The following is a 27,235-nucleotide window of genomic DNA, read 5'->3' as shown; positions in this document are numbered from 1 at the left end:
CCTTGGTGCTTTTGTCCATAGCTTCTGTTGACTAATAGCCTCAGGTCATGAGGAATTGAGTCTGGCTGTACTGTGCCTTGTCCCTTAGCCAGGAAGAATTGCTTAGCCCTAGCCTGTACGGTCTGCTCCACTTGCAGAAACAATATGCCTGGGTATGGAAAGCAAGTCACTCGCTCTGGTCCTAGACCTGGCATAGTCGCACACCCCTTTAATCCCAACACACAAGACATAGAGGCAGGCAGATCTGTGTTTGAGGGCAGCCTGGTCTACATGGTGAATTCCAAGACAGCTAGAACTACTTAGCAAGACCCAGTTTCGAAACAAAAACAAACATCGTTCCCAAAACAACAATGGAGGTTCTATCTACCTAAGTCCTGTGACCTCCTGGATGCCCTCTCCCGCACATAGTGTCCCTTCCAGTTATCCTGTCTTTGCATCTCTGCATCCCTGCCCTCCCCAGGCCTGAGGTAAACAGCAGTATCGCCTTGCTCCCTTGTCCACTGCACTGAGTGTGTCTCCATCACATACACACACCAAGATTTTAGTCTGACCTTCCTTTACGCAACTCACGCCACAGAAAAGGACAAAGGAAATCGAAAGACTAGTGTTTGAATCGCAGCCCCTCACCTTGTTAAGCCTCAGTCTCTGATTTGTAACTGGAGGGAAGCAACTAAATTTGTATGTCTAATTAGTTTGTGGAAAGTAGTAACAATAGATGTCAAGTGCTTGGCACCTAAGAAGCGCTCAGTAAATATCGCCTGCACCACGTGCGGGCGAACCGAACCGCGATTGGCTGTGGGTCTCTGCAGGGCTAGACTAAGAGCCGCCTGAGGACGGTGCAGACGCTCAGCTTGGGGAGCGCGGAAGTAGCCTGCAGGCTGTGCGGACACAAAAGGACGAGACTTTAATTCCCGGAGGGAAGACCAAGCAAGCGGACCTCTAACCTCCCGGAAGTGACGATACAGGGGCGAGCGGCGCCGCAGTCAGGCCTTCCCGAGCGGGGCCTGTCCGAGCGGACCGCGCGCAGCATGGCGGAAGCGGAAGCGGAAGGGAGTTCTCCGCTCCTGTCGCAGCCGCCGCCGCCGCCCCCTCCTCGGATGGCGGAAGTAGAAACGCCGACGGCGGCCGAGACGGACATGAAGCAGTACCACGGGTCCGGTGGCGTCGCCATGGACGTGGAGCGGAGCCGCTTCCCCTACTGCGTGGTGTGGACTCCCATCCCGGTGCTCACGTGAGTCTCTTCCGGTGTCACCGCGAAAACGGGGAAGGCCCGAGAGGCCTCCGGTGTGACGTTCTAGCTTTTTTCTCAGACGGGGCAACCCTTACCCTGGGCCAGGCCAAGTCCCTAGAACCCCGCCACCTGTGCGGTGCGCGTTCCCACTTGATGCGTGCTTCCGGTCATGGGGAGGTGGGCGATTGTAGGCCAGGTAACTAGAAGGCCCTTAAGCCGCGCAGGTGTAAAGTCCTTTAACCATTGTCTGAGGACGTATGTCCATTCATTCACCGTTACTTATTTTTTTCACTCATTGAGCAAATGAATGCTTACTGCTCATCTGCTTTAGCAAAAATGAGTTTAGAAGCAAGTTGAGATCACATTTGTTCATGGAATGTCAGCACTGGGAGGTCCATGCCAACATTTTGCCTCCCCATTACATCTTCTGAGCTGCAGAACAGAATCAAGTACCTAGGTGTCTGTCCCCCAGTGGGAGAGAAGCAGCTTGCTGCCCTCCTACTTTAGTTTTAACAGCCTGGACAGTTTGCAAGCTCTTTCCATTCCCCCTTTTTGTTTTGTTTTGAATTTCTAAAGTAGGAATTCTCCGTGGTGAAGCTGAGTTTCTTGTAGGTAGTCTGGTCTATTTACTGTCCCAGCAAGAAAACATTCAGAAGTCAAGTTTACTGCCTGTGTAGCTAGCTTGTCATTCAGCTGTGTCATAGCACCCCGCACCTGAGGGGGTGCATATTTTTCCTCTATCAAAACCAGCCTCTGCCAGGTGGTGGTGGCGGCGCAGACCTTTAATCCCAGCACTTGGGAGGCAGAGGCAGGCTGATCTCTGTGAGTTCGAGACCAGCCTGGTCCAAAAGAACTAGTTCCAGAACAGCCTCCAAAGCCACAGAGAAACCCTGTCTCAAAAAACAAAACAAAAAACAAACAAAAAAAATTAAAAATAAATAAATAAATTCTCTAAAGTTCTTTCTAAAATGTCTCCAAAATTCCTTCTTCTAAAAGTTCTCCTGATATCTCTCCTATCCCACAAGGCTTCTAGTTCTTTTATCCACAGGTACATTTAACAACTCTCTGACAATAGGGCATGCATTTCTCTCAGAGCCAGGAAGGTGGGTAGGATCTTGAGAAAAGCAGGTGCCTAATGTCTCTCCCCTGGATGTGACTTTCAAACTTGAAACAAGTGCTAATTGAAGCGCTATATCAAAAGTAAAAGCTAAGGCTCTGTAGTGTGAGATCCAGAGGGTGCAGCTCTTATTGCTGATGCCCTAGTGAGAAGGAATTCCTATTTGAGAATACAAAGCACCCAGTATATATTCTATATACAGCCACATTTGAAGTAACAAATATTCTGGAGTTGATGCCTAGAATATTAATTGCTACCTCTGTATTACATGATAAAGGCTCACAGCACTGATCCCCTTGCGTCAGGCGTCTAAGTTCTGGGACTACAAGCATATGCCCTCCCATCCAGCTAATGACCTAATTTTTGTGTTATGTTAAACTACTGGGGTAAGGGGAGAGAACTCAGTAAAGTCTTTGCTGTGCAAAAGAACCTGACTTTGGATCCCTGTCACCCATGTGAAAACTAGATGCAACAGTGTAATAATCAGCCGGTAGTTCCAGAGCTGAGGACGTGGAGATAAGAAGCTCTCTGAGGCATGCTGGCCAGCTAGTCTTGTCAAGCCAGTGAGAGGCTGTCTCAAAAAATAAGGTGGGGACTGGCCATAGTGACACACGCCTATAATCCCAGCACTCAGAAGCAGAGCCAAAACCAGGTGTGGGGCTAAATCAATGGCTCAGTGGTTATTGCTCTTGCAAATCAGAGTTCAGTTCCCAGCACCTACATGGTGGTACTCAGCCAGGGGATCTAATGGACACCAGGCAAACAATGGTGCACATACACACGTGCAGGCAGAATGTTTATATAAACAAAACTAAACCATAAAAGAAAAAAAAAAATCAAGCAAGCAACCAGTCAGTGGTGGTACATGTCTTTAATCCCAGCACTCAAGAGGCAGAGGCAGGTTGAGTTCGAGGCCAGTCTGGACTATAAAGCTACACAGAGAAACCCTGTCTCAAACAAACAAACAAACAAACAACCCCCCCCCAAAAAAAAAACCAAAAAGAAAAAAAATCAAAGTCTGAATCCAGGCACTGTGATTTACCCTTCTGTCCTGAGTGATTAGGGTAGAAGCCATCCTAGGTTACAGAGCAAGGTCCAGGCCAACCTAGGATTCCAGAGTGAGCCCCTGGATCAAAAAAAAAACTAAAAAGAAAAACAAACAATTTACAACTTACAATATATGCTTGTTACTTCATTAAGTGTTACTCTAACACATTTGCTAAATGACAACTCCTTGTGCCTCTGCAGTCGTAGGTAGTAAGGCCTAGATGCATGGTGTATCTATCGCCATACACTGGCACAGAAAGCAGGTGTGCTGCTTGCTCTTGAGTTGGTGCAGGAGTAGAGAGTAAACAAGTAATCATAGGGAAAACTCCAGATGTGGAGTAGGGCTGTACAGAAAAGACTGTCAGTGTGAAAGTGGGTGGGTATGCAGGTGATGAGATGTTTGTGTGAAAACTCGTCATGCTAGCCATGTTGGCCTTTTCCTCATTTCTTCTTTTAAAAAAAATTATTTCTGCCAGGTGGTGGTGGCAGGAGCCTTTAATCACAGCATTGGGGAGGCAGAGGCAGGTGGATCTCTGTGAGTTCCAGGTCAGGCTCCAAAGCTACACAGACACTCTGTCTCAAAATCACCCCCCCCAAAATATAGATACATACATACATACATACACATACATACATACATACATACATATATACATACATACATAATGTGTATGAGTACCTGTGGAGGTCAGAGGACAGCTTACAGGAGTTAGTTCCTCCTGCCATGTGAGTCCTAGGAGTCAAAACACGGGTCATAGGATTTGGCACAGGTACCTTTATACACTGAACCATGTGGTCAGGTCAGTTCCTCTTTTGTTTGATTTTTTTAAGACAGGATTTCTCTATGTAACAGCCCCATCTGTCCTGGAACTCCCTCTGTAGACCAGGCTGGCCTTGAACTCACTGAGATCTGCTGAGATGAAAGGCATGTGTTAACCACTGTCCTATAAGCTCCTTATTTTTAAAACTATTTGCAGCATGGTCCTCTACAGAGAAATGGTGACAACTTGAGGTGGAGACATGCAGTCCCCTCTGTCTGGGCTGGAAGCAGCTTACATCTCAGGTCTCTTCAGAATGCATGCAGGTGTTCCTAAGACTCTGGGCTCCCATTAGAGGACTTGCCCTTCCCCCGAAGGGACAGGTGCAGCCGAAGGGACAGGTCATGACGTAGCTATGTGAGATTGCTGAATGCAGGGTTATATGTGGCGTGATGACTCTCACATCTGTGAGAGGGAGATCAGAGGAAGACCTGTCCACCTCTCCTGATGTTGACTGTAGCTGCTGCTTCAATTTCATGTTTCCCGTCATCCAGCCCTGACATCAACTGTGAAAGCAAATACTGTTGCATTCATATGTAGATGAGGGGAAAGGCATGAAACTCCAGGATGAGCAACTAACTCATTCACTAAACTTTACTGAGACCACTTTTGTCCTCAGTCCGGAGGAGACCACAGGAACTGAGCTGTGGAACTTGTGTTTGGGGAACTGACTAGCTGTTTTGAGAGTTACTTCCCTGGGATTTTGCTGGGCACAGAGCTCTAGTGTTGTCTCTTTGGCCTTCGTTCCCAGTTCTCTCTGCCATCGGCACAGTCGTGACATGGAGTACTCCTCAAAGCCAGGTCCCTGCCACTTGAAAGGGATGTGGTCCAGGGAAGAGCCTGGGATTGGTTCTGGGAAACCAGGAGCTGTCTCCCACCATTCTTGGTTTCCACCCTGTGTTCTCTATGGGTCTTCAGTTGCTTATACTCTTGCAGTCAGGCAGCAGGTGTTTACTGACTGCCTCAGAGTGACGCTGTGAGCCCCAAGTGAGCAGCATTTTACCTAAGACTGCAAGCAGTGGACCCTCAGCAAAGTGCTGTCACTCTGCAGGAAGCTGGGAATGAAGGGAATGGATAGCCTGCTCAAACCTCACATCAGAACCTAACTTCACTCCTTTTTTTGCTTTTGAATCAGGATCTCTATAGTCCTGCCTGCCCTGGAACTTGCTATGTAGACCAGGTTGGCCTTGAACTCACAGAGATCTACCTGCCTCTTCCTCCCAAGTGCTGACTTCATCCTTTTTTCTAATTGTCACTTAGAATAATTTTATATACATATAGGATACAGTGTGACATTCTGATATGTATTTTTGTTTGTTTTTCAAGACAGGGTTTCCCTTTGTAGCCCTGGCTGGTCTTGAACAGAGATTCTTCTGCCTCTGCCTCCTGAGTGCTAGGATATATTAGAGCCACCACTGCCTGGCTCCAATATGTATTTTTAAAATGGGTGGGCAAAGTGCTTACCTTAAACATGAGACCTGAGTTCAAATCCCCAGAACCCATGCAAAGGCAGGCATAGAAGGAACCCGTAATCCCAAAGCTCCTAAAGTAAGATGGCAGAGAAGGGGAATCCCTAAACATTCATGGGCAACTAGCCTGGAGTACACAGCTTTGAGATCCTGTCACAGAGCAGAAGGTAAAGCAGCACCCAAGGTTGTCCTTTGACCTCCACACATACACCAGGGCACACACCACACACATACATACATCATACACACACATACACATATATTATACACACACACCATACACACATATACCATATGCACACACACCATACACACGCACACTATGCGCACACATACACCATATATATATACACTACACACACACCATATATATGTATATGTAATATACATATATCACCATATATATATGTTATATATATATCACACACCATATACACACATATGCTAGGGCACATGCGTGTACATCATACACACAGAATATGATAAGCAAATCAGGGTAAATGGTGTATCCATTACCTCAGCTCTTGTTTCTTTGTGTTGGGAAGGTTCAGAATGCTCTCCCCTACTCTCTTGAAATCTACAATTAGTTGTCAATTATAGTTACCTTGCTGTGCTGTAGACATTGAAATTATTCCTCCTATCCAGCTACTCTCAAATATAAATCGTTTGGTCAGCATTCCACTGACAGATACATGGGGAGTTAGGAGCTGTGTGCCATGCCTGGCACGCATTGGAAGCTGCAACGGTAGATGAGACAAAATCTTTGTTCTCGTGGAGCGCAAGTATTTAGTGAGGAGAAACAGGCAGCTGATGAGTAAATACCAAAATCATTTCTAGTGCATGGATATGAGGAAGGAAATAAAGCAGATGGTAGGTCTGGGGCTCTGGGGCTGTTTGTGTGTGAAGGTGGATGAAGAGGATACATCCAGATCTTTTTTTTAAGGTTTATGTGTTTTATGTATACGAGTGTTCTATTTTCGTGAATGTTTACATGACAGAAGAGGGTACCAGATCCCATTATAGATGATTGTGAGCCACCATGTGGTTGCTGGGAATTGAACTCAGGATCTCCAGAAGAGCAGTCAGTGCCTTTAAGCTAGAGCTATCTCTCTAGCCCAACATCCAGATCTTAAAAGTCTTTTAAAATAATTTATTTAAATTTATTTTATGTACATTGGTATGAAAGTGCCAGGTCCCCTAGAACTAAAGTTACAGACAGTTGTGAGCTGCCATGTGGGTGCTGAGAATTGAACCTAGGTACTGTTCTTGCAGAGAACCTGAATTCAGTTTCCAGTGCCACATCCTGTGTCTCTGATAACTCCAGCTCCAGGGGATCAGGTGCCCTCTTCTGGTCTCCAGGGGCACCTGCCTGCACTCACGTCCCTTAGCACCACACACATACATAATTAAAAATTAATCTCGGAGAAAAAGAAAGCCCTCTTCCTTTTACAGTTTGAATCCATCACCTATGAATATCTAGTTAAGACTGTCATCTAGGGTTTGGAACTTCAGCAGTAGCCTCTACACTGGCCTCCCTCCTGCCTTCTCAGCTCTCATTCCTTACCCACTGAGCCATTTACCAGCCCTACATGACCACTCCCCATTTTAAACTTCTTCATTGAAGTGTTATCTACACATTATAAGGTGTACAAAGCTTAAGCATAAAATTCAGTTAAGTTGTTTAAGGTTTCCTACCTCCCTTCCCCTCCCATTTCTTCCCTTCCTCTTCAATTTGTGGGCTGGAGAGAGAGTTCAGCACATGTACTGTTACAGAGACCCCCAAGAGTACCTCCTAGCTTCTGTGTCAGGTGACTGATAACCCCTCTAAGGCCAGCTTCAGTGGAATACAATACTTGTGGGTACCCATTTATACCTACATGCAGACAGATGCACATAATTTAAAATGACATTTGAAAGTTTTTCATTATTAATGTGTGGGTACAGGAGTGTGTGTGTCACAGTACACACATAGAGGTCAGAGGACAGCTGTATGGAGTGGTTTTCCCCTTCTACCATGTGAGTCCCAGGAGTCAAACTCCAGTCATCAGGCTTGGTGGCAGGCACCCTTACAGCTGAGCCACATTGCCAATCCCAGGGTAATAGCTGTAGATTTGTTTTGTCCTCTCTGGAACACTAAACAGTACTATATTTTATATGCTTGAGTCAGGCTTTCTTTCAGGCCTACACTCTTGAGAGTCTATGTTGTATGTAGCAGAAATGTGTTTTTCACTGTTACATACAACTATTGCAAGGCTATGCTGGTTTTACTTATTCTTCTGCCAGATATTCATTTTTCTGTGTGTTTGTGATTTGTTTTATTTTTGAAGAGCTTTTTTTGTTTGTTTTTCAAGACAGGGTTTCTCTGTAATGCTTTGGAGCCTATCCTGGACCTCCCTCTGTAGATCAAGATGGCCTTGAACTCATAGAGATCCTCCTGCCTCTGCCTCCCAAGTGCTAGGATTATAGGCATATACCAGCCATGTCCAGCTTAGTTGGGGTTTGTTACCTTTTTAAAAAAAATTTTAACTTTGAGATAATTTACATTTGACAAAAGATATACTTTACTGTTTTATTGTATGTGCATGAATGTTTTGCTTACATACATGTCTGTGCAGCACATCTGTGCCTGGTATCCACAAAGACCAGATGGTTGTGAGTGGGGTTTGGAAATTGAACTCAGATCCTCTAGAAGAGCAGCCAGTGCTCTTTACTGAGCCATTTTTTCAGCCCCAATAAAAGGTACACTTTTATGAGCACAGTTCATTGAGGGTTTTTGTTTTTTACAGTTCTGGGGTTCAGGGTACTTACTATGTATGCCTTTATACACAGTTTTTGTGGGCACAAGGCTTGTTTTCTTCTGTGACGTCCTCAGGACTGATGAGGCATAGCTTCCAGGGCCTGACAGTTTCCCAGAGAGAGGCATTTTTATCTCCCCTGCAGAGTCCACAGTCTTTCTGTTCTGCGTCCTCTATCAGTGATAGCCCTTCTGGCTGGGATGTGGGGTATCCCAGTGTGCCTCCGAGTCATCGTTGCCCTTCGTTGGTGCTTTCCCCGAGCCTCTGGTCCTCCCTAACCCAGCTGTCCTTTTCCCTGTCTGTTTTCTCACAGGTGGTTTTTCCCCATCATTGGCCACATGGGCATCTGCACATCTACTGGAGTCATTCGGGACTTCGCTGGACCCTATTTTGTTTCGGTGAGTCTCCAGGCTCACATAGAAAGGCTGGCCTGGGCCCAGGAAGTCACAGATAACTCTCAGGTCTGGCCCTAGCCTCCTGCCCCCTCACCAGTGTTTGACCCCTTTCCTTCTCTTGCCTCCAGGACAGGCCAGGAGGGCAGTGTGGCCAGAGGAATCTTAAATAACTGGCTCAGCCCTCTTCCCCAATCCCTGGGTACCAAGACATGGGTAGGGGTTAGAGGCAAGAGTGGAGTCAGACCATCCAGGAACCACATCTCTGGACCTTCAGAAGGTGGGAGCCATGGTTGGGGGTCAGGGGAGGCTGACATGGTTCCCAGGGTGGGGCTTTTAGACTGAACCAGCTGTGTTCTCAAATTTGCTTCCTGGGGATGGACCAGCATTAGTCCAGTGGGCTCTTTGCAGATGAGCACATAGCATTTGCCTATTTTCCAGTAGCTAAAGCTGGAACAAAGGGGTATGATGGCATAGCCTGTTTGTAATTATGGTTGTTACAACCATCCTAACAGGACAAGGCCTCTTGTTGTGAACTTCATACTTCTACTAGCTAGGCATAGTGCATCATGTTTCTCTAATCCCAGCATTGGGAAAACTGAGGCAGGAGAATTGCCCAGAGTTTAAGGTCAGTGGTCAGCCTGGGCTACATAGTAAGTTCCAGGTTAGTTTTGAGTATGGAGTTGGGCTCTGCTTCAAAAACAACAACAACAAAGCTAGGCATAGTATCATATTCTAGTACTCAGGAGGCAGAGGTAGTGAGTTCAAGGCCAGCGTGGTCTCCATAGAGGGTTACATTGAGAGACCTTGTCTCGATATATAGAATTATATTTCTGGGGTGTGTGTGTCTACATACAGAGTCTAGGACTCCCCACAGTCTCTCCCTCATGAGACAGTTCTGTGGGTCCAGCAGCCTCCCTCCTGCTCTGAAGGTATCCCACTCCAGGTCCCATGTGAGCTATCACTGTTGCATTGAGAGGTCAAGGGGCTGATGTTCCAGTATGAAGGGAAGCTCTGGCCCATGATGAAAGATCAGAGGCTGCCCTGAGGACATCGGGAGGGCCAGAGAAGGCCCTGGGTCTTGCACCGCCTCCTTTCTACAGAGCAGTGGCTCTGCCACTACAGATGCCATGCCCTACCCCAGCACTGCTGTCCCCTTCTAAGTCACTGCACTTGAACCACTGACCCAGGGTTGCTGTTAGACTGGATGTAGATTCTGCACTGACTTCTGCTCTTGTCTCTCAACAGGAAGACAACATGGCCTTTGGAAAGCCTGCCAAGTAAGTGAATAGCCTTGTGCCAGGTTCTTTCTGCTCAGAGCAACAGCCAGGCCCTGTGCGAGGCAGCAGGAGCCAGCACCCTGAGGACAGTTAGAGCCCACAAGGACACAGTGCCCTGTACCTAGTGTATCAGTCCCTGTCTAGGCCTCATCTTGTAGACTGTCCAGGTCTTGCTTCAGACCTGGGAGATTGCATGTTCAACTCCATGGCACAGGAGTACAGAAAGGGATGGGACTCGGGCAAGGTTACAGTTATGGAGCATCAAATGTGGCTCTCACAGCCAACTCTGTCTTCCTGTGTAGCCTGGAGTCCTTCCACCCCGGGGAACAAGCAGGCCATTAAGGAATAGAAGGCTGCTTGGGGCTCCCCTGCAGCTTTGTTTGGAGGGCATGAAAGCCACTCAGGCTCTGAGAGCAAAGCAGGTTTCACTGCAGGCCTGTCTTTATTCTTCAGCGCTGGGTGGTTCCCGTGACTCTTGGCTTGGTGACAGTGCCTCAGAACTACAGCAGGTATCCTGTGGCCCAAAGCCACACAGGAAGCTGCTGGATAAGGTGGGTTGGAGCAGAGCTCCCTGCCCTGGCTTCCTCAGGCAGGTGGAGATGTGGTCTGGAGGGTTCTTTGAACTATTTTTTTTCAGGCATTTTGAAGGACAGACTGCTCCAAGCCCCACAGTCCAGGCCACAGTGGTTTCTCATTGCCATGTCCGCTGCTGATCTGTCACTGTCTCCCCTCTGTCGTCGTCATCCCCCATCCCTATCCCTACCACGGGGGCCCTCTGCTGCTCCCAGGAGCCATCTGACCGACCTGCCTGGTGTTAGGGGCTTCGGCTCTGCCAGCTTCTTTCCCACTCTGGCAGCTGAGTTGGGCAGGGTGTTGCATCTCCTGTCTCAGCTGTCACTTCATTCCCTGACACCTCCAGGATTGCTCGGTCACTTATTTCTGGGACGCACTGAACAGTTTATGCTTCCCACCTTGTTCAAACTGTTCCCACAGCCCCCGGTGCTGACCTAACCCTCCTCTGTCAGCCTAGACTCAGGTGTTCCTCTGTCTTCATCCATTCAGGTTGCCATGACAAAATGCCATTGAGTGGGTGGCTCATCAACAACAAAAATGTCTCAGCATTGGAGAGGAGGAAGGCCAAGGACAGGATGCTGGTACACTCAGTACCTTATGGGGCCACAGTGCCTTCTTGTCCCCACATCTGATGAAAGGAGTGGAGGGGTCTCTTGGGCCTATCTTTTAAGGTCACTGACCCCACCCATAAGTGGGTTCCTGGGGGGTTAGGATTTCAACATAATAGGGAACAGTCCACATTAGTGGTAGTGGTAGCATGTGCCTTTAGATCCCAGCAGAGGCAGGCAGATCTCTGTGAGTTCAAGGCCAACCCGGTTTACAGTGCAAGTTCCAGGACAGCCAGGACGACACAGTGAACCCCTATCTTGAAAAACCAAAACAGAAAGAAAGTAGGGGACAAACATTGAAAAAAAGTAGGGGACAAACCCTGAGATTACACAGCAGTCTGGATTAGTCTGAGTCTTCCCAGGAGCCACTGTGGCATTGGTGGTCTTGCCTGGTCACAATCGACTCACTTCCTGGGCAGATGTGAACAGACTTGTGTTCACCCCACATTGAACACTAATGGAGCTTCATGAGCCTGAATTTACTGGGGTCACTTACAGGAGTGAGTGTCCCAAAGGCAGTTGACTTCAGGGAAAGTTCACATTGTGGGCACAGCCCGTGCAGTATGTCCCTGCATGTCAAGCTAGCACCTGGGATACTCTTCTCCATACCAGTTGCTGTGGCTTGAAGCTGCTGTTGCAGGAGTTTCCTGAGCCCTGTGAGTTCTCTTTCCCAAGCCTCAGGCTCCCCTTCCCCATTGTGGAAGAGAATGTTCCAATTGGGAGGGAATAGCCACAGCACACTAGACCTGGGCCTGCCCGGTTACCCCACTCAGAACGTGAAGCTGAAAGGCCACAAAGGGACTGAGCCGGTGCCCAGAACTTCCCTTTTCCCTTCAGGTTCTGGAAATTGGACCCCGCACAGGTATATGCTAGTGGGCCCAACGCATGGGACACAGCTGTGCACGATGCCTCTGAAGAATACAAGCACCGGATGGTAGGTGGGAACTGGGGGGGGGGGAAACTCCCTCCCTCTCCCCCAGCCCAATCTGACCCAGCTGCTCTTATCTCCAGCATAATCTCTGCTGTGACAACTGCCACTCACACGTTGCATTGGCCCTGAACCTGATGCGATATAACAATAGCACAAACTGGAACATGGTGACACTCTGCTTCTTTTGCCTGACTTACGGGAAGTACGTCAGGTGAGCTGTTTCCCCATCTGCAAGCCCCCCCCCCAACCAGGCCACTAAGGATCCTGGAAAAGCTGTCACTGGAGTCCTTCAGTCACCAGGGAGTTTCTAATCTCCTGGTGGAGAGCAAGGTGGCTGTACCTACATTCTACTTACTCCACATGGGTTTCCAGCTGACCTGTCACTCATTCGCTTCGAGGTCCTGGGTAGCTGATTCTGGGCTACAGCCGTCCCTGGTAAAAAGGCTGTAGTGGCTCTGGCTTCTAGAGAAGCTATGAGTCTACAGAAGTCAGATGAACACACAGATCTCTTGGAGAGTGTCTCCCTCTCCCCCCATCCCCTCCCCCCACCCTGTGTCCTTTGTCAGGGGCGGACGTTGTGGACAGTTGAGCTCCATCAGGCTGATCTTTTAAGCCACAACCTCATGACCTATGACACTTGACATTCATCTTAGCTCACACAGAATTCAGGGTGGGTGAGTTCCCTGGATTCCACAGCAGAGCCCAGAGGTAGGAACCATCACAATCGAACTGATTCACCTCCCCAGCTCTGTTTTTAATTGTGCTTATCATTAAGAGCTTCTGAAAGGGAAATTCTCAGGGGACTTCTTTGTCCCTAGAAGGCTTGAGAGACTCCCCCATAAAGAACATGACTGGGCATAGGATCAGGCCCTGACTCCTAGCAGTCCATTACCCGTCTCCCATCTCTCTGTGGGTCCCACCCTCAGATGGGAGCTTCTGGTCATGAGCGATTGTAGGTGCCAGTGAGACTCATACATTTCCTTCCTTCCATGGCTTCTACAGTAGGCATCAGGCTAGCCCTGTCCCTTGGCTAACCAAACTGAGGAATAAGTTCCAGGAGCCTTCTAGGAACTTAAGCCCGCCGGCGTGGGGAAAAGAGGGGATTCTGGGCCATCAGTCCATCTGCTCGCTTGACTGTCCCTGTGCTCTCTCCCTTGCCAGTGTTGGAGCCTTTGTGAAGACCTGGCTGCCCTTTGTCCTTCTGCTGGGTATCATCCTGACCGTCAGTCTCATCTTCAACCTGCGGTGATGGTCCAAGCTCACCAGCCCCCAAGGAGGCCCCACCACCCACTCTGGTCCTGGTTCTTTTACCCCTGCCCCCTACCCCCTCAGGCAGTTGGCTTCCTGGGTTGGAAGTAGGGTCAGGGCTCAGGATGGATGTAAAGTCAAGTGTGAGATGGGGCCACTTAGAGCCTCCTTGTCTTCTCTCCCTGGGCTTGTGACGTCCCTTTGTGGCATCCCCATTGCTGTCCTGGGAAGGCCTTTGGAGCACTTCCTGCCACTACCACTGGGCTGTTTCTGCCTTGCCCAGGACACAGTGAGGACATGGACACACTGGGCAAAGCAGTGTTCAGAGCTGGATTTGAAGCTGCTTTCTGAGTGGTAGTTGTGTCCTGAAATGGGTTGTGGTGTTCCAAGAAATGCTATGAACCAAGTGCTAGCGTAGAATGGACTGGAAGGTCTGGCTAAGTTCTTCTGTGTCTGCTAGAGTTGTGCTAGCATAGTGTATACCCCATTGCCCCTCATCTGAGCCCTGGCAAGCAAGGTGAATGGCCTTATATGCAGACTGGGTCCCCAGTAAATCAGATAAGGTAAACCCCACTTATTTCCAGCTCATTGACTCCTCATGCTGGTGATAGAACCCCTTATGTATAAAGTGTGAGAACCCATCAAAGCAGCTGGTGGGACCATGGGTCAGCTGGGTCTACTTCTGGTTGCTACAATGAACCCTGTGTAGCCTGCCTCACCCCCTGCTCCTTTATAAGGGGCTCCCTGGCAGGAAATAAAGTTTCAAGTTCAGGTGGTGTCTGTTATTTTCTTCCTCCACCCCTACCCCCAGTTTCTAAGCTCATATCCCTGGGGTTCTGGGGCAAAGATATCTAGTTACTAACAACACGTCCCAGTCTTTCCAACTGGAGTTTTGGGGCAAATCAATATTCCTTGTAAATTCTGCCACTGCACAGGCTGTGGAAGTCCCAGCTCTTCCCGGTCCATGTTCCAAGTGTCCTAGAAAGGAATCTTACATCTTCCCTATTGGGAAAAACTTCAGCAGTAGGACTGGAGTTGGGAGTGACCTGCTTCCTCGGCTGGGAGTGCACAGTTGGAGTAAGCCAAGAACAGTGGCAACCCTTGGCCACATTGTGTATGGTGGCCATTGGTGAACTCCCCTCGCCTACCCCACAGCCATGTCACTGGCTAGCTTGCTCCTTGGTGTTTGTATGGCTGCCAGGGTTCTTGTTCTTCACAGTATACCAGTTATGTACACCCTTCTGAGCCAAAGCCCAGCTTAAAGGCTATTTCCAGGATAGCATGTAACCAACAGCCCTTGTCTAGCACGGCCTTGGGTTTCTTCTGCAGCACTCAAATGCTTGTCTGTACTGGCCCTTGTTAGAGTGTGATTATGTAACCTCCCAACAGCCCTGTAAGGCAGGCACTGACAGTCCATGTGGCAGATGAAGAAATGAACACCCACATAACTTGTCCAAATTCAGAGGGAGCCCAAAAGCCACTGGAGCCCCACCTAAAAAGGACACTTGGGCTTGAAAACCAGGAGGATTGGATGTCTTCCAGGGGTGCTGAGAGGTGGGAGGAGGGCCAGGGAAGCATCCTTGGAGGAGGGTGCTGTTTGCCACGGTCTTCGGTGGGAGGAACTTGACAGTGTAGTTGGCCACTTCCACGGGGACACTAGTGGAAAGCACACGTGTAAATTCATGTTTTAACTGAGCTACCTCCATCCTTATACATGTATTATCTGAGAATCTAGGGTTCACGCAATAGTGCTGAAAACCTAAGTGATTATTAACTGACTTAAGGAAAAGGAAACTGAAAATAACTGACAAAAGCAAGTCAGAGGCTGAGTGGTAGCTGAGAGGTTAAAAGTCCTGACAGTTTTTCCAGAGGATGGTAGCTCATGACCATCGACATAATAATTCAAAAAAGAAAGTGAGGCTGGAAAAATGACCTTGTGGTTAAGAGTAAAAGTTGGTTGCTCCTCCAGAGGACCAGATCCCAGCTCCTACATGGTACCTCACATCTGTAACTCCAGTCCAAGGGGTTGACTGCCCTCTTCTGGTCTCCACAGGCACCAGGCACACATCAAATGCACAAACATACATACAGGCAGAACATCTATACACAAAAACATTTAGAAGCAAGCAAGCTTGAGGGCCAGCCAGCAGCATGGCTCAGAGAGGAAGCACGCATAGCCAAGAGTTCAAGCTCCATGGAGTTGGAAGGAGAGAATGAACTACTGCAAGGTCCTCAGATCTCCAGATGCACACCATGGTACGCACACAGAATGTATTAAAAAAATATATATTTGAGGGGGCTAAAGGCCAGGTAGTGGTGCACACCTTTAACCCCAGCACCTGGGAGACTCAGCACTTAAAAGCACCTGTTGCTCTTGCAGAGGACATGGGATCCCAAACACCCACATGATGGCTCACAACCATCTGTAACTCCAGTTCCAGAGTCTGACCCTCTCTTCTGGCTCCCTTGTGTAGTCAAAGCATTTATACACATAAATAAAAGGATAGTGGTGGCTCTAGTGCCTAAGACCAGAATGTGAATAGTCCAGAAGATCATTATCCCAAAAGCCATGTATTCTAAGGCCCAAAACAGGATGTGGTACTTGGTGAGAGTGGGGCGCCTTGGCTGGCACTGGAGTCCAGAGCTCTTTAAACAGAAGGGTCCTTGGGGTGAGGAGACAAATGGTTGTTTTGTGAACATAGGTGGTCAGAGGTGCTCAAATGGCCATGGACATTGGTCTGTTGGAGAAAGGACACCTGGCATCTACTACATGCCAGATGTGCCGGGCACCTGTGTGCCAGCTGTGCCAGGCACCTGTGTGCCAGCTGTGCCAGGCACCTGTGTGCCAGCTGTGCCGGGCACCTGTGTGCCAGCTGTGCCGGGCACCTGTGTGCCGGGCACCTGTGCTTCTCTTTGGGTTCCACTCCAGTTTGCATAGAAAGAAATTATTGCTCAGAGGGGTTAAATCTGCTCAAGGCCATATGGTGCTGAAGCCAGGATTCTGCCCAGGGTTTGCCTAGTGGCAACTCTGTAACCCTCCCATTACTACGGTTTTTAGAAAAGTTTCTAACTGTGCTTTCAAAGCAATCTTCAATTGACCGTCTGTGACAGAGTAGGTCTGTTATCCATTCCACAGATGAACCAGCCAAGGCCCTGAGCCAGCCCTGCAGGTGAGGCATGCTTTAGTTACAGGGTAAATCTACAGTGCAGCTGGGCCCAGCCACAGGGCCTTGCAAAACTGGCCCTGGGTTCTCTGACAGCTGCTGCTGTGGGCTCACCGGTGCACCTGAGGAGCTGCAGTCCAGGCCCGGTTTTGCACCAGGCCCTGCTGAGGCGTCTCCTCCTCCTCCACCTCCTCAGGGCTGGGGCAGTTGCTGCTGGGCCAGTCAGCCTTAGTCCCCCGCTGCTCTTCTGGGCTCTGAAACTTCTTCCTGAAGAGCTGGAGTTGCCTTCGAAGTTGTCCTCCCTGCTGGACCCCTACAGGTAACACACCTCCCCTGTCAGTGGCCTAAGGGACAGGCACTGCCACCTGGTGTCCTGAGCATACTGTGGCACCTCGGGAGCTTGGGGTGGGGGAAGTGCAAGCAAGTTTATGACTCTGGCCTGCCAGGCAGATTGACATACTTTTTGTCATCAAAGGGTCCTGTGATGTTACTACAGGGTGGGGGGTACCAGGCGCTTGATCTGCCTGTGAAAGAGGCTTCTTCGAGGCCCACAGCCCAGACCAAGCAAACCTGTAAGACAAGGCCAGGCCCAGTTCTGCCAAATGTCTCTCCACCTTCACACACATACATCTGGTGGTCCCCAGGGCACTAGAGTACACACCACAACATAGCCTGGGCCAGCCAACCACACAGGAAGAAACGCACACACCCACATGGCTCTATCTCCCAGAGAGTCGCTGCATATACCATCTACGCTCCTGCAAGACATGTAGTGTCACACAACACAGTGAGTGCTTAGGCTCAGATGCTATACTATCCCCCGGCCTGCAGGCATGTCTTCCTGTTAATGCAGTAGTTCAGTACAACGCAGCAATGCTCACATATCATGCAACAGAAGAGTCCCAAACTGGCTTCTTGCTGGAACCCCAAACAGCCATTTAGGGAAATAGTCGCTGTCAGCACAGCACACAGGCATCTGCCCAGGGCTCTGCAATACAGATGTGCAGAAACCCCCAGAGGGAAAGCAGGGTAGGAGAGAAGGCTTGCTTGCTGTGCTTGGACCCTGATTCATCTGGGAAGGGACAGGGGCAAAAGGAGACAGGCACAAGCCAGAACCCGCCCCTGAGTTGCCCTAGTCCTGCTTCAGCCCCATCTGGAGGCCTGGCACGGAAGGGGTGGGGAGGAGAGGAGAGGCCAGCTTGTGAGCCCAGGCCAGGGCCACTACTGAGTGCTGGGCCCTTGCCACGTCCACATGCCCCTCTCAGCTGGCAATGTTTTCCTTCCGGAGTGGCTGAGGTGCCTGGGCATGAGTTGTTTTGCCAGCTGAAGCCTCCAGCCAAGTTTGGGGGTTGGGGAGCCCCTGTAATCAGAGGGGCTCAGAATCTCCTTTAAGTAAAAGGGTAGGGCTGTTGTCGGGGAATCTCAGGGCGGGTGGCCTCAATGGAATTGAGCTCTGCGGTTACCTTGTGGGGGAGGAAGTTGGGGGTGAGGGTTGGGGAGGAGGTTGCCTCAGACAGGAAGGCCAAATGGGCCAGGGCAGGGTGGAGGGAGGCAAAGGCAGAGGCAGGCTGGGTTGGGAGGCTCCCTGGGTAGGGCCATAAGCATGACTTGTGGAGAAGGCTGGGTGTGCATTTGCATGTTTGTGCAGGTATATTTTTGCATTTTGTTAAGAATCAGGTTATACTATGTGCAGAGTACTGACTTTGTGGGAAGGAGCTGTCCTTGGCTTCAAGGAGTTCACAGCCAGGTTAAATGGGCTCTGTGTGTGTGTGTGTGTGTGTGTGTGTGTGTGTGTGTGTGTGTGTGTGTAAAAGCCAGAGAGATCTGTGACTATGCAGGGACTTCTTGGATGGAGGTGGATACTTGTCTCCTTTGTGTGGTCATACTGTGAGCAGGTTTAAAACATTGTGCACACTTCTTGGGCACGAGTCTCTTGTGTATATGTGCACAGTTCCGTCATGAGGAATGTGTGTACGTTACCTGTATTTGACCAGGTATCCTTGTACCCATGTGACTGCTCTTAGGACAGTGAGTATACATATCAGTGTGTCCTTAAGGGTGTACATACGAGTTCTGTAGCCTTCTTACCTTACTTTGACCTGGCCTTCCTTTGATTGCTCCTATTACTCCAGTATGAGCTTGGGAGAAAACTGGCAGTTGGCTCCAGATGTGCTGTGTATCTGAGAAGACACTGACCCTTGCTCTATCCCCAGGAAGCTACATATGCCCAGCTGGGGCACAACCCCAGCTGATGCCCCAAAGAAGCCACACATCTCAAGAGAGGTTTTGGGCCCTGCCCTCCCTCCCCATGGCACATGGGCCAGAACCTGAAGTTGAGGGATTGCTGGACCTCAGCTTCCTGACAGAGGAGGAACAGGAGGCCATCACTGATGTCCTCAAACGAGATGCTCACCTGCGCCAACTGGAGGAGGGGCGTGTCAGGTGAGACAGGACAACCACCAGCCAGAAGGAAGGGAGCCAGGGTCCTTGGAGGCTGCCTGGTTGGGTCTGGGTGGTTCTTGACTCTACCCTTTGGTCTCCACTGACTTTGGCCAGCTCTGTGTCATCCATCACTTCTCCCATACCTGTACCAGGTCCTCTTCAAGCCTCGCTGTCTGTGGGGTTTCCCACTCTGGTTACCACCTTGGGACAGGATACTTTGGTGGACAGGTACCACCTGTCTTTATACTCTGCTGGACCCTCCCCAGACCTCAGAACAGCATGTCGGAGCCTTCGGGTGTGTTCACAGGTCACCCTGATTGGTCCCTGTCTCCCCATCTCATCCACTTCCCTATAAGCCCCACCCACATAACATAAAGCTACTATAGCCATGTGATGTTCCCCAGTCCCTGAATGCTCTTCCCTTCCAAGCCTAAGATGCTCCTTCTCCCAGGAAGAGCAGCAGAGGCAGAGGCCCTCAAGAGTGACAAGCACTGTCTGTGGACAGCTGTATAAACTTCAGCAGCTGCCTTATCTTGAACCTTACCTTCCTCAGCTAAAACTAAAACTCAGCTAAGGGGCTGGGAGACAGCTCTGCAGGTAAAGCACTGTCTGCATGGGCTTGAGGAAGAATTCAGTTCTCCAGCACCCACAGAAATGCCAGGGTGGTATGGTGGCCACCCATAGACCCAGTACTTGGGCAATAGTGATAGGAAACTTCTGGAGCAAGCTAGGCTCACCAAATCAGTGAGCTCTGGATTCAAGTGAGAGACTTTCTCAGCTAGACAAGGATGGGCCAACTTCAGTTTCTGATCTCCACATGCACATATATGCGTGTGACCACAAACATGGGAACACACACATGCACTCACACCACACATACATGTGCAATAAATAAAGGATCAAGCATGGCCCACAATAACCACTTCCTGAATAGTGATTATTATGCTTTTCAACCTGGAAAGTTCCAATTTGTTCTTTAAGAAATGATTCCCACAGAAGGCCTTCTTACCTCTATCACTATACTGATCTATTCTGATTCTGTCTTCTTAGTAGCCTGAGTGACTCCAGGGCAAGGGGCAAGTGTGATTTGCTGTTGAGTCCCTGGTCCAGAGTGGGTGTTGAGTAGTGACAGCCGTGTCCTCCACTATCCTCTAGCAAGCTCCGAGCCTCACTGGCAGACCCCGGGCTGCTGAAGACCCTGACAGGGGATTGGTTCCAGGAAGCACGCTCCCAGCGGCATCACCACGCCCACTTTGGGTCAGACCTTGTCAGAGCCTCTATCCGAAGGAAGAAGAGCTCCAGGGGTGAGGGGAGACCCCAAGGCAGGGAGGGGAAGCTTTGGGAAAGCCGGGAATAGAGGCTGTAAATAGTCAGGACTAGGCTTTGGGTTCTAGTCCCAGCTGCCCCCATACTGAGTGTCTGAGTAGCCCTGCCCCTCTGCGGGCCATAGAAGTGGATGGGCATCTCCCATGGGCTATGCCAATATGGGGCTTTTGGAGGATGGAGGCTCACAGAATTTCTCACCTGAGCCCAGGGGACCAGGCTCTGGGAAGTGATGGCGAGGCAGAGGCTGCTGGGAAAGAGACCACTGAAGAGCCGGAGCCCAGGTGAGAAGGCAGCGTGAGAGGAGAGGGAGCTGCCGGTTGCTCAGCCCTAAAAATTCCGACTCCCTCCTTCTAGGGTCTCCATAGAGGTGGCTGTTCCAGAGAGGCACAGTGGGACCCAAGTGAGTACCAGTGACTGGGCGAGCTCATGGCAAGCGCACCGTGGTTCCAAATTGGGGTCAGTGTGCTAGGGAAGGAACCTCCATTACCGGGAATCAGGGGACTTAGACAAGTCCCTTCTGTTCTCAGGGCTTCACCACCTTGATCAACTGTGGCTTTAACCAACTTTTAAGGCAGTTGTGAATCCAGCTATTAAGAAAAAGGCTGGGTCAGGCGGGAGTGTCACACACCTTTAATCACAGCACTCGGGAGACAGAGGCAGGTAGATCTCTTGAGTTTGAAGCCAGAGGCCAGCTTGGTCTACAGAATTACACAGAGAAACCCTGTTTTGAAAGACCAAAATAAAATAAATAAATAAATAAAAATAAAAAAGAATAAGGCTTGGGGCTGGAGAGATGGCTCAGTGGTTAAGAACACTGCTTGCTCTTGCTCTTCCAGAGGTCCTGAGTTCAGTTCCCAGCAACCACATGGTACACAACCAGATCTGATGCCCTCTTCTGTCATATAAAGTCACACATGCAGATAGAGCACTCGTATACATAAAAATAATAATTAAAAAAAAAGGCTGAAGCTGGGGACTAGGTGGGGGGTGGCACATACCTGTAATTACCTATAATTCCAGGTAGAGACAGGTGGATCTCTGTGAGTTCAAGGCCAGCCTAGTCTATAGAATTCCAGGATAGGCTGCAAAGCTACAGAGAAACTTGTCTCGAATCCCTCTCCCCACCCCCTGCCTCCCCAGAAAAGAAGAATAAGGCTGTAGCTCAGCTGGTAGAGTGCTTGCCTAGCATGCTTGAAGACCTGGGTTTCATGCGTGCACACACACACACACACACACACACACACACACACACACACACACATACACACACACACCATACCACATAATCCAGGCATGCTGGCGAACACCTGTGACCCTGGCACTCAGGAGGTAGAAACAGGAGTTCAAGGCCCTCCTCAACTACACATGAGACATGAAGCCAGTCTACTACAAAAAGATAGGGGTTGGGCTGAGGAGGGTGAGGCTGAGGCCAGGGACTCAGATGTTATGGCCCCTACTACATGAACCTACGAGTCAGGCTGCCACATCAGGAGAGACAGGCCTTGGGATGCCAGGGTGTGAAGTACAGGCCTGACTGGTCCTGCAGCTGGTAGCCAGCCCTGCCCTGAGGGCAGCCCAACTCCAACAGTGAGGTAAGCAGCCTGGAGTCTCTGACCTCTGACCCTGGCATAACCCTTGACCCCTTCCTCATTAACCCCATCATGACCTCTACCCTTTGCTTTCTTCAGGGACCCGATTTCCCCTCACCATATGTAGCCTCAACCGCTTCAGGTCACGAGGATGAGCCCCAGGCCGGGGAAGGTGAGTAGGAGGGTGTGCTGAGGAGCAACAGATGTTGAGGCAATGATCAGAGGCAGGAGACCCCCCCACGTTTACCTTCCTCCCGCCCTACCCCCACCGCAATGGGCCACCCCAGGTCACCACTGGGGTCTGAAGCTAACCTGTGACTAGAGGTGTGAACGCGTCCCTCCATATTTGCTTAGGGACACACACAGGTGAGGGGCTCTCTCAGCAGCCTGTCCCTACTCCAGACCCTGGCAAAGGGGGTACGCAGGTAGCAGAGACCGATCCAGCGGTGGATCCTGAGCAGAGGGCGGAGCAGGAGACCTGGCCCTCGGCTGCACAGGTAGGCGGTAGGCGGGAGTAGCCAGTGGCTGTTCTCAACACCAGGAGCGGATTCCAGATCGAGAACGTGACTGCCCCAGGGATGGGAACCGTGGGTGACACCTGCACGGTCCAGGGAGGTCCAGAGAAGCAGAGGGTGCCCCTGTCACTTCTCCCTCTCCAGATCCAGGCGACCTCCGAGATCCAGGAGAATGGGGAAGAGGCCCCGGGGCTCGGCCCTTCCCTAGACCGCATGCTCAGCAGCAGCTCCTCCGTGTCCAGCCTCAATTCCTCCACGGTGAAGGACTAGGGAGGGGCTGGGCAGGGTGCCCAGGCAAGTCCCGCAGTGGGAAGCCTGCCTGGGACCCTGACCTCCCACCCCACCCCGCCCGCAGCTGAGTGGCAGCCTGATGAGCCTGTCTGGGGAAACTGAGGCTGGCACGGTACAGGTGCGAGGCTCCGTGCACTTCGCGCTGCGTTATGAGCCCGGCGCTGCAGAGCTGAGAGTACAGGTGATCCAGTGTCAGGGGCTGGCTGCCGCCAGGCGTCGCCGCTCTGACCCGTGAGTGCCTACCCTACAGGTGGGCTGCGGGGGGGGGGGGGGATGCAGGGGGTGGGGGTGGGATGGGGTCCTTGCCTTGACCTGGACTCAGTTTCCTCCTCTTAAAAAAACGGGAATGGTGTTAGTGGGAGGCATGCTAAATTGGATGCCGGTTAATTGATTAGCATCAGGCCACCACTCCGGGTGTGAAGTCCAAAGCTGGACGAAGGCTCTGGAAGGGCCCCCATCTTACTCCAGCCTTCACCTCTCTCGCCCAGCTACGTGAAAACCTACCTCCTCCCTGACAAGCAGAACAAGCGCAAGACATCCGTGAAGAAGCGGAATCTGAACCCGATCTTCAACGAGACTCTGCGGGTGAGGCAGCAAGGGTGTCCCCCCCCCTTCACCCCCACCCCCGGCAAAAGAGCAGGGTGCCCTTTGCAGCGGAGTGAGTGGCAGGGTCTGCCCCATTAATCTTGCTGGTGGCTCTGGGCCTTGTTCTGAGTGGAATGACAGGGCCGCGCTGGTTAGTGCAGTCCAAATCCTGGCAATCTGTTTGGGCAGTGATAGTAAGACCCCAGTTAACCCAGAATCAGGATTCCACCCTGGAAAGGAACTTGGCGAGACCAGCGCTAGTCAGCAGGCAGGGCCCGCCACTGAAACTCACCTCCTGTGCCCAGCACTCTGTCCAGCAGGCTGATCTCCCAGGCCGGGTGCTGAACCTGTCCGTGTGGCACCGGGAAAGTCTGGGTCGCAACATCTTTCTGGGAGAAGTCGAAGTGCCCCTAGACACGTGGAACTGGGACTCTGAGGCTGCCTGGCTCCCCCTGCAGCCCCGGGTAAGGACTGTCTACAGGCCGCCAAGCACCTGCAGACCATTCCACAGAACCTCACTCAGCCTCATACTGGCTGTTACCATTAGGCAAGGCTTGCCAGCCAGGGAGCCCGTTCTTGGGGAACATTGCCCATCGGGCTCCTCAATGGAGGCCCTGTCCCCAACACCTTTCCCTCAACCACCTTATCCCAACTGCCTCTGCAGATGCTACCCTGTGGCCTGTTACATCGCCGACAGGTCCACTCTCGCTTTTTCAGGTTCCCCCATCTCCAGATGAGCTTCCCAGCCGTGGACTCCTCTCTCTGTCCCTCAAGTACATCCCTGCCAGCTCAGAGGGTAAGTGACTGCCCTGTGAGAGCCAACCTGGATAGGCCCCTGGGAGGTGGGAGACCTGTCCCATGAGGTGGTGGTCTAAACTGGGGTGTCCCCACAGGAGGAGGACAGCCTCTGAGTGGGGAGCTTCACTTCTGGGTAAAGGAGGCTCAGGGCCTTGTGCCACTGCGGCCAGGATCGCTGGACACTTACGTACAATGGTGAGAGGCAGTGAGATGTCACTCTTCCTTCTGCTCCCAACCTCTGACCAACCTGTCCCTCCACCCAAGATCGGTCACCCTGAGCAGGGGTGGAAAGTGATCATTTGGGCAAAGCGTTGGAGTTAGGGAATGGGGGTGTGCACAGTTGGAGGGGTGCTTGCTTAGCATGCATGCATGGGGTCCTGGGGTGGAACCCCACAAACCGCATAGCTAGAAGTACACACGAATCAGTTCAAGGTCATCCATGACTACACAGGATATATAAGAGCTTGTCTTAAAATAAAAGTTTAGGCTAAGCATAGCGACATGGGTTTTTTAATCCCAGCACTTGGGAACCAGACACAGGCGGATCTCTGTGAGTTCCAGGCCAGCCTGGTCTACAGAGCCAATTCCCTGTCAGCAAAGACCACAGAATAAGACCCTGTCTTACAAAAATGTTGGAGGTCAGGGGAACTGAGGAGCTGTGTCTTAGGGTTTCTACTGCTGTGACATAACACCGTGAGCAAAAAGCAAGTTGGGGAAGAAAAGGTTTGTTTGGCTTACACTTCCACGTTGTAGTCCATCACTGAAGAAAGCTAGAACAGGAACTCAAACAGCAGGAACCTGGAGGCAGGAGCTGACACAGAGGCCATGGAGGGTGCTTACTCCCTCTGCTTTCTCATAGAACCCAGGACCACCTGTATGCGGGTGGCTCCGCCCACAATAGAATGGGCCCTTTCTCATCAATCAGTATTTAAGGAAGTACCCTGCAGGCTTGCCCATAGCCTGATCTTACAGAGACATTTTCTTCCTTTCCTCTTCCTTTTCCGTTTTGTTTTGTTTTTTTGAAACAGGGTTTCTCTGTATAACAGCTCTGGCTGTCCTGGAACTCAATTTGTAGACCAGTCTGGCCTCGAACACAGAGATCTACCTGCCTCTGCCTCCCAAGTGCTGGGATTAAGATGTGTGCTCAGCACCACCTGGCATGGAAGCACTTTCTTAATTGGAATTTCCCTACTCTGATGACTCCAGCCCAGTGGTTCTCAACCTGTGGGTCACAACCCCTTGGGGGGTCAAAATATCAGCTATTTACATTACGATTCATAACATTAGCAGAATTACAGCTATGAAGTAGCAGTAAAATAATTTTGTGGTTGGGGTCACCACAACATGAAGAACTGTATTAGGTCACAGCATTAGGAAGGTTGAGAACCATGTTCTAGTCTGTGTCAAGCTGACTTAAAGTCAGCCAGTACAGCCTTCATTCTGTGGAGACTGTACCCCATAGCACTTACTACGATGGAAAAGCCACAAGGCCCCTTCTCGGAAATCTTGGAAGGACAAGCTGTGTAGCTTGGCCCTGAACTTGTGATTCAGTAGCTGGTGATTATAGTCTTTCAACATGCTGGGGACTGAACTCCAGAGGTACACTGAGCAAGTGCTCTACCACCGAGCTGCACCCTCTGTCCTATGGTTTTCAAAGTAAGCTTTGGAGAAACTAAGCATTTCTGGGTGTTCCCTCACCCCGAGGAGGACGGAGGTAGGCCACTCTGATTTGGGGTTCCCGTTCTGTCTTTCTGTTACTGTACATCAGAGTTAACATCTGCAGAATGGTTCAGTGGCTTTGGAAACCATGGAAAGCTGGGCAGGGAATACTGAAGGTCATCGGACCAGGATGCAGCAGAATTGCATTTCAGCCACTTCTCTGGGATCCCATAAACAGTTACCAGTTTCAAGAGAGATGACTAAGAAAAATTGGTGTAAAAGGGTGGGGCATGGTGACTGGTTGGCTTGGCTGGTGAGTGTCAAGGGGTGGGTCACTTAATACAAGCCCTCATTTCTTACCTGTCACAGCTCAGTGCTACCTGACGACAGTCGAGCCAGCCGCCAACGTACAAGAGTGGTTCGAAGAAGCCTCAGCCCTGTGTTCAACCATACCATGGTTTATGATGGCTTTGGGCCTGCCGACCTACGCCAAGCCTGTGCTGAGCTCTCCCTGTGGGACCATGGGACCCTGGCCAGTCGCCAGCTGGGGGGCACACGCCTCAGCCTTGGTACAGGTGAGCAGAGCAGGACCCAGAGGGAAGCCAAGCTTGGAGGTATGGGCTCCATGAGTGGCCTTGAGCACTTCATTTCCTCTGTGTGTATGTGAGAGAGAGACAGGGAGAGAGGGAGGGAGAGAGGGAGGGAGGGAGGGAGAGAGCGTGCACACGCTCAAGCTCACCAGGCCTGGCTGTCCTGAAAGTTTGTAGGCCAGGTTGGCTTCAGACTCAGATCTGCCTGCCTCTGACTCTCAAATACTGAGATTAAAGGCGTGCACCACCACGCCTGGCTTCGTTTCCCTTAAACTGCCTTCAAAGAGCCGGGGGTGACTGGGTACAGTGCATAATCTGGGGCCAGAGTGTCTTTTTTAGGGACCTGATATCCAAGGTGACAGTTCGGCTCACTCACATGTAGGCAGCAGCTATGGCCTCCAAGTGCCCTGGATGGATTCCACACCTGAGGAGAAGCAGCTGTGGCAGACACTCCTGGAGCGGCCATGTGAGTGGGTGGATGGCCTTCTGCCTCTCAGAACCAACCTGGTCCCCAGGGCATAGCCCTGTCAAACCCCTCTGTGTACCCCCACACAAAGCACAGCTATGGCTGGAGTAAATAAAGTCTGTTTACAGAGCTACTGCCCATTCAGCAGGGGATGAGGTCTGAGCAGCAAGGCACAATCATGAAAGAGCCCAGGGAGTGAGAGGAAGTCACTCAGACACGCAGACCTCGAGGGGCTGCTCCTTGGACACGCCCCTCCCCACTTCTGAAGTTGCTAAGACAAACATGGTAGTGAGCATTCTGT

General features: G+C 50.8%; 2 protein-coding genes across 3 annotated transcripts; both read left to right on the top strand.

Annotated features, from left to right (window-relative positions):
- Positions 1-882: 882 nt before the first annotated feature.
- Tmem222 (transmembrane protein 222) lies at positions 883-14,280 on the top strand. The gene is made up of 6 exons (XM_051189044.1): positions 883-1,231; positions 8,791-8,875; positions 10,118-10,149; positions 12,168-12,264; positions 12,342-12,472; positions 13,423-14,280. Exons 1-6 carry the CDS (start codon positions 1,029-1,031, stop codon positions 13,508-13,510), a joined length of 636 nt encoding a protein of 211 aa, XP_051045001.1. The 5' UTR covers positions 883-1,028; the 3' UTR covers positions 13,511-14,280.
- A 2,572-nt stretch (positions 14,281-16,852) lies between these two features.
- Positions 16,853-27,063, top strand: Sytl1 (synaptotagmin like 1). 2 transcript variants are annotated; one of them, XM_051189033.1, is made up of 15 exons: positions 16,853-16,992; positions 18,887-19,115; positions 20,271-20,419; positions 20,650-20,722; positions 20,796-20,841; positions 22,130-22,202; positions 22,385-22,527; positions 22,690-22,803; positions 22,901-23,067; positions 23,325-23,421; positions 23,727-23,885; positions 24,139-24,217; positions 24,315-24,414; positions 26,248-26,453; positions 26,851-27,063. In XM_051189033.1, exons 2-15 carry the CDS (start codon positions 18,925-18,927, stop codon positions 26,988-26,990), a joined length of 1,737 nt encoding a protein of 578 aa, XP_051044990.1. In that variant the 5' UTR covers positions 16,853-16,992; positions 18,887-18,924; the 3' UTR covers positions 26,991-27,063. The 2 variants fall into 2 exon arrangements, with proteins under 2 accessions (XP_051044990.1, XP_051044991.1); XM_051189034.1 differs by lacking the exon at positions 24,315-24,414.
- The last annotated feature ends 172 nt before the right edge of the window (positions 27,064-27,235 follow it).

Source organism: Phodopus roborovskii, unplaced genomic scaffold, assembly GCF_943737965.1.
Source record: "Phodopus roborovskii unplaced genomic scaffold, PHOROB, whole genome shotgun sequence".
NCBI lineage: Eukaryota > Metazoa > Chordata > Mammalia > Rodentia > Cricetidae > Phodopus > Phodopus roborovskii.
Note: the sequence above shows the minus strand (reverse complement) of the source record. Positions and strands in the feature narration are given on the sequence as shown.

Coding starts and splice junctions, on each gene's coding strand:
- Tmem222 (XM_051189044.1), top strand. CDS start 1,029: ATGGCGGAAGCGGAAGCGGAAGGGAGTTCTCCGCTCCTGTCGCAGCCG. Junction 12,265..12,341: donor AAGAATACAAGCACCGGATG/GTAGGTGGGAAC, acceptor TCTTATCTCCAG/CATAATCTCTGCTGTGACAA. Junction 12,473..13,422: donor ACTTACGGGAAGTACGTCAG/GTGAGCTGTTTC, acceptor CTCCCTTGCCAG/TGTTGGAGCCTTTGTGAAGA.
- Sytl1 (XM_051189033.1), top strand. CDS start 18,925: ATGCCCCAAAGAAGCCACACATCTCAAGAGAGGTTTTGGGCCCTGCCC. Junction 22,528..22,689: donor CCTGGCCCTCGGCTGCACAG/GTAGGCGGTAGG, acceptor CTCCCTCTCCAG/ATCCAGGCGACCTCCGAGAT. Junction 26,454..26,850: donor ACGCCTCAGCCTTGGTACAG/GTGAGCAGAGCA, acceptor ACTCACATGTAG/GCAGCAGCTATGGCCTCCAA.